The sequence below is a fragment of the Prionailurus viverrinus genome, chromosome B4 (genome assembly GCF_022837055.1).
Source record: "Prionailurus viverrinus isolate Anna chromosome B4, UM_Priviv_1.0, whole genome shotgun sequence".
NCBI classification, from domain to species: Eukaryota; Metazoa; Chordata; class Mammalia; order Carnivora; family Felidae; genus Prionailurus; species Prionailurus viverrinus.
Genome location: NC_062567.1, coordinates 132,335,789 through 132,341,967, shown reverse-complemented (window position 1 = coordinate 132,341,967; position 6,179 = coordinate 132,335,789). Strand labels below are relative to the sequence as shown.

Below are 6,179 nucleotides of genomic sequence, written 5' to 3'. Positions count from 1 at the left end.
CCCCCGCGCGAGTCCTCAGCGCGGTTAGCTGGGGTCCGGTCCCGCCAAGCTTATGCCGGGGCGCGATCGTTCGGCGTTCTGTCACGGTCAGACTGGAGGAAGTTAAGTCTGTGTGGGGTCTGTGCCTGACTTACAGGGCGCGTCAGCGGACTGAGGCCCTGACCCCTGCCGTCCGCGTGACCTTCCAGGCGCCCTGACCGAAACTTTTCATAAGCTGACAGTGTTTTTTAAATCATAGTTGGCAGGATCAGTTTGGTGGGTCACGGACTAACAGTGGTTTGTTTTGTTTTGTTTTGTTTTTTTAAGCCTGTAGGGGCACCTGGCTGGCTCAGTAGGGGAGGAGCATGGGACTTTTGATACCAGGATTGTGAGTTCAAGCCCCTCTTTGGGTGTGGAGATTACTAAAATAAATAAACTTTATTTAAAAAAAAAAAAAAAGAAGAAGAAGAAGAAACCTACAGTGCAGTTCATTAGGGCAGAGTTCATACCAGTTTTGTGCAGGGTCCATACAGCCAAACCCAAGGAGTAAGGGTGGGCTGTCCACTTACGGGCACCCGGATTGGGGACGGCAGGCAAGAGGCACGGTGGGCTGAGCTGGGAACAGGAAGCAGGCACAACGGTGGAGAGCAGACATTAAAAGAACCGCACACTTGGGGATAAAGATACAAGCTCTGGGAAGGGCCCACAGAAAGAAACAAGGAACCTCCTTTGGCCAGGGAAGGGCTGAGCTGGAACAGTTCCACCGAGCTAGCAAGGCAGAGAAGGATTTCACCTGCTCAGCGTCCTTGCCTCAAAATTGTACCTCTCTCCAGCTCCATGTGAGGTGAGGCTGCCTCTTGGAGCACTGGGATCACACCGGTACCAAACATGGACTTTCTCTGCACTTCTAGCCCCGTGGATGGCCTGCGAGTGGCATTTTCTGGGTACAACTGAGGCATCCAGCTGGTGCTCCTTACATGTTAGCAGAACAAATCCCACCCACTGTCCCTGAGGAGGCCATCCATTCCTTACCGAAGCAATCCACTATCCTACTGGCAGTTATCAGCTCCAGGGAGCCAAGGTAAATTGAGAGTGAAATGTTTTTTTTGGAGAGCCCACAGAGACATGTGAGTGTATCATTTTATTTCCTGATTCCACTTCAACAATAGAGTGAACGGCTACAATTGTCATCCATTTCTCCAACAATTCTGCCCTGACTTTTTCTTCTCCAGGTCACAGTTCTCTCCGTTTCTGGGCCTTCGAGTCATGAGGATCAGTCTCTGATGTGGGACAGGGATACAGCCACCCCTCCCAGGCAACTGGCAGCAAAACATGAGAGGAGAACAGCAGAAAGGTGGAGCCAACCGTGGGAGAACCACACTTCTAGAGCCCCAAAAGGGCAAAAACAGTCACACAAGAACAGAAGAGCTCTTAAGAATAGTGGGCTGGATTCTAAAACTGGGACCCAAACACCTGGGTAGGTAGTTGCTATTCAACAGGGAACATTCCATGCACAAGGGAAAGAGGAGAAAAGAGGAGAGAGAAAAAGGAGGAGAGAGAAGAAAGCCAAGGAGGTAGCCAGTGGGGGTGGGGAGGAAGTACCACCAAACAACACACAGACTGAGGTGTCTCTGGAGCACCACAACCACCCCCAAAGGGCCTCTAGTTACTGCCCACAGCCCCAGGCTCTCTCGGGGACATGTCAGTCACACAGCACCCTCCATGTTGGGCTGAGGGAAGCACCCGTATCTGGGTTTGGGCAACTTTCTCCAAAGCTTTTGGGGAAGGACTAGCTCCTTCCTGAGTTTGGCGATACGGCTTTGGAGATAAACAGAGGTCAAATCCTGATGCTATTACTGTGTGATCCTGGGCATGTCATTTAACCTCTCTGGTCTAAGTTATAGCTATATTAACATCCCTGGCTTCTGTGGGGATTAAGACACAATACATGTAACGTGCCTGGCCCTTGGTGGGAACTTAGAACAGAGTACATCATTGTCGTTGCTATCACTATTAATTATTCTCACTGACCCACATGCTTTAAAGTACAGGGCTGTAGACAGTGCACCCCTCTGAAGCATGATGCCACAGCCTCCCATAGCCTGGATGACCTTGCCCAGGCCAAGCTCCCAGATGCAGGAAAGGATACAGCATGTCCAGGGGCGGCTCAGCTGAGGAGGTGCTAGGGGAGAGGCCCTCCAAGGAGACGTGCAAGGTCTGGGCCGTGCTCTCATCAGCCAGGAGGCCCATGCTCTGGACCTGGAGCAAGAAGAGGGCAGGGGAGACAGGCCTTCTCAGTGCCTACTCCATCAGATCCTCTCTACCCTCCACCCTCTGTACTCCTGACCTCCCTCTAGCTGCTGTGGCCAGAGGGCTCATCCTCCACAAAGAAGATGGCGTGGAGGGTCTAGCCTTACAGAGGCTCCGTGGCATCCCCTTCCAACCCACCTGCAGGAAGAAGCCACGCAGAGCCTGGAGTGTGGTATTCGACAGGGTAGAGAGGTCAGCCAAAGCTGCGCCTTGCAGAACATGACCCACCTCCTCACGAGAAAGGACACTGCTGCTCTGGAACCGCACAAACTAGGCCAGGGAGAGAAGCCGCAAACACACAGTGATTTGGTATCTCCTTCATTCACAGACATTTCCTGTGTCCCTGCTGTGATTGGCACTGGGCTGGGGGCACAGATCTGAAGCCCACAGAACCCTGCCTTCAGGAGCTCAGAGTTGGTGGGTCCAGGAGAAGTGGAATAAATGAGGCAGAGTATGAAACCCTGAGAGAGTTGGTCCTGCTGACCTCTTCAGTACCCTTCCCCTCACCCCTTGGCCTTGTACCTCACGCTCATGGTCAAAATGGACTATGGTGGTTACCCAAACACACTGCCAGGTGCTCGTACCCCTGCTATTTTCACTTCACTACTTGGAATACTTTTCCTCCTCTTTGCCTAATAATCCTTCAAGCCTCAGCTAAAATGTTACCTTCCTGCTGAATGTTCTTTCATTTTATTAAAGAAATACAGGCATCAATTGAGTGCTTACTACACTCTTACTCACCTCTCCCTCCCAGCTCTGGCAGAAATAATTACAGTGGACCCTTACACCACACGAGAGTGAAATGCATGGGTCCACTTATACACAGATTATTTTCGATAAATACTGTACTGTACTTATGATTTTCTTAATAGCATTTTCTTTTTATAGTTTATTGTAAGAATACAGTATTCAGTACATATACAAAATATGTGTTTACTGACTGTTTATGTTGTCAGTAAGGCTTCCAGTCAACAGTGGGCTATTAGTAGGTAGTTTTGGGGGAGTCAAAAGTTATATTCGGATTTCCAACTGCTCAGGGACCAACATAACCCCCACATTATTCAAGGGTCAACTGTACTCTTCTCTGTGTTCCCACACCAACCACTGATTTATTCATTGATCCGCTTTACTATCATTCACAGGCTCACTGCTTTGTTGTTTATTCAGTGGGCACTTACCACAAGCTAGGTTCTTAGCATATCTTCTACTCTGCCACTAATAACGTCATGTTTTAACTATTAGTTTCCTGTCTATCTCCTTCTCAAGACTGAGAGACCCTTAAAGGGCAGAGCATTTGGCTCAGTAACACCTTTGGTCCCTAGCATAGGATCTGGGTGCGGCAGGTAGGCCCCAGCCAATGATTCATGATTCATATGCAAATAAATTAGGAGTATCTGGGTCTTTTGGGGTGAGAAGATGTGGGTGTTTAGAGGAATTCTCTGAGCAGGCTTCTTGTAGGGTGAAGACCCACCCAGCCCCTCTACCTTCTACCCCTCTACCTGGTCTCCTCAGGACCACCCAGCTCATCACATTCTTCAGACCACAAGACCATCCATTAAGTACTTACCAGGGTCATGAGCCTCAAGATCTCAGGTCTGAGGAAGGAACTCTCTCCAGCATCCAGGAGGGTAAACAGCAAAAACCGATTCCAGGGCTGGGAGACCACATGGAATGCTACAGGAAACACCAGTCACTCTAGGCTGTTACTGCTACTTTTCCATAGACCATGGAGCATTGCTGAAGAGGACTTTCTCGGATTGGCTCAAACAGGGGTTGCCCAGCTAGAGGCAGGGCATTGGACAAACTGACCTGAACGCAGGAAGTTTCTTTCTTCCCTGGGCTTCTATCCACCTATGCTACCTGGCCCAGGGAAACCACATATCCCACTATTGTGGGAAGCAGGCATAGGAAGAGCTCTGCCATTTAAGAGCTTTTGACCTTGGTTGGGCAGGTTCCTTGATCTCCCTGAACTACAATGTCCTCATCTGTATAATGGGCATGGCAATGCCCTTGTAGTATTATGAAAAGAAACAAAATGAGTGTGAGTCAAAGAACAGAGGTTGGAAGTCTGGGACAGGAGGGTGGCAGGGGCTGGCTGCCCCTATGAGAACATCAGAAAATAGGGAGGGTTTCTACCGATGTCTGGGCTCCGGGCATGCAGGTAATCAAGCAAGGCTTCCAGGCAGGCAACACAGGCATAGGACAACAGAGGGTCCTTCTGCAAACAAACAAACAAAACCCCACAGAAGTTAATGTCAGGTTTTGCTACCAATGAGTTTTGGTGTCAATCAAGAAAAAAAATCTGGTTTTCAGAATAATTTGGATTTCAGAATTTCAGATATGGGATTGTAGCCCTGTAGATAATCAAGGAATGTTCGTTGGTTTCATGTCTAACACACACACAGAGCACAGTGCTTATACTGATGATTCACCTATGTTCTACCTACATTCAAGAGGCTGTTTCAGAAAAGGAGATAAGCCCTGGGCCCCATTAAGAGATTCATAGATTACAGACTCTGTAAGAACCTCACAGTTTATCTAAGCCAGTAAGTTTCAACCTTTTTTTTTAAAGCAGAACCTTTCATCAAACAAAATTTTATGCTCTAATAAGCATGCCAAAATATCTCATTGTCATCAGTCATTAGGGAAATGCAAATGAAAACTACCACTACACACCCACCAACAGCTAAAATTAAAAAGACTGACGATACCATGTGGGTTAGAATGTAGAGCAACTAGAACTCTCATATAGTTCTGGTGGGAAAGTAAATGATGCAACCATTTTGGAAAACAATTTGATGGTTTCTTATAAAGTAAATATGTACTTACCATATGTGCTAGGTGGAATTTTAAGATGGTCCCATGACCTTTGCTCCCAGATGTTATTCCTGTGATTATGTTACATTATAGGGCAAAATGAGATTGTTGGGGCCTTGAAAAACCATTTTCTCTGGCTGGTGGCAGAAGAACCAGAGAGCCTGGAGATGTGAGAAGGACTCAGCACGCATTGCTGCTTTGAAGATAGAGGGGCCCAGTGAGAAAGAATGTGGGCAAAGAGCTAGAAGAGGCCCCTGCAGAAGAAGTGGATTTCTTCCCAGATTCCCGAGATAAGCACCCAGTCTGGCCAACACCTTGATTTCAGCCTTGTGAGACTCTAAGCAAAGAACTTGCTCAAACCCACTCAGACTTCTGATATAGAAAACTGTGAGGTGATAAACGGTGTGGTGTTAAGCCATTAAGTTTGTGATAACTTGTTACACACATTAGAGAACAAATACCTCATTTGACCCAGCAATTCCAGTCCTATATAAGAGAAATAAAACTATATGTCCACACAAAGACTTGTACTTCCATATGAAGAACAACTGTATGCATAATAGTCAAAAATCTGGAAGTCCCAAATCAATAGGTTAATAGGTAAATAGCTGTGGTATGGCCATATAATGGATGACTACTCACCAGTAAAAAGAAATGAAGTACTGACACACACACCAATATGAATGAAGTTCAAAAGCATTAAGCTAAGTGACAGAAGCTAGACACACAAGACCACATATTGTATGATTTCACTTCTAGGAATTCTAGAAATGGCAAAACTGTAGTGACAGAAAGCTGATCAGTATGTACTGAGGGACAGGGCTGAGAAGAGATTAACTACCAAGGGGCACCAGAGAATTATCTAGGGTGATGGAAATGTTCTATATCATGATTGTGGTAGTGTTTATGAAACTATATTTTTGTCAAAACTCATTTAATTGTACACTTAAAATCAATGAATTTTATTGCATGTAAGTTATAAAAAATGATTTTTTTTAATGTAAAAACAAACAAAGCTATGCTGTTTTCATACTGTTCTTTCAAAGGCAGCAATGTGATGGTTAAGAACATAG

At 46.5% G+C, this 6,179-nt stretch overlaps 1 protein-coding gene and 1 long non-coding RNA gene across 3 annotated transcripts in view; one reads left to right on the top strand and one right to left on the bottom strand.

Annotated features, from left to right (window-relative positions):
- The first annotated feature begins 1 nt into the window (after position 1).
- LOC125170033 (uncharacterized) lies at positions 2–3,062 on the top strand. 2 transcript variants are annotated; one of them, XR_007153872.1, is made up of 4 exons: positions 2–86; positions 891–1,060; positions 1,212–1,456; positions 2,618–3,062. It is a non-coding gene; the product is annotated as an uncharacterized LOC125170033 (long non-coding RNA). The 2 variants fall into 2 exon arrangements; XR_007153871.1 differs by having other exon boundaries at positions 25–367.
- Positions 1,086–6,179, bottom strand: part of MEI1 (meiotic double-stranded break formation protein 1) — a 79,666-nt gene continuing 74,572 nt past the window's right edge. Inside the window, exons 27-31 of the mRNA XM_047866110.1 lie at positions 4,426–4,507; positions 3,857–3,963; positions 2,428–2,559; positions 2,129–2,238; positions 1,086–1,298 (exon numbers count right to left, since the gene is read on the bottom strand). Of these exons, the coding sequence (XP_047722066.1) occupies positions 1,253–1,298; positions 2,129–2,238; positions 2,428–2,559; positions 3,857–3,963; positions 4,426–4,507 (477 nt within the window). The 3' untranslated portion in view covers positions 1,086–1,252. The remainder of the gene's footprint in view (positions 1,299–2,128; positions 2,239–2,427; positions 2,560–3,856; positions 3,964–4,425; positions 4,508–6,179) is intronic.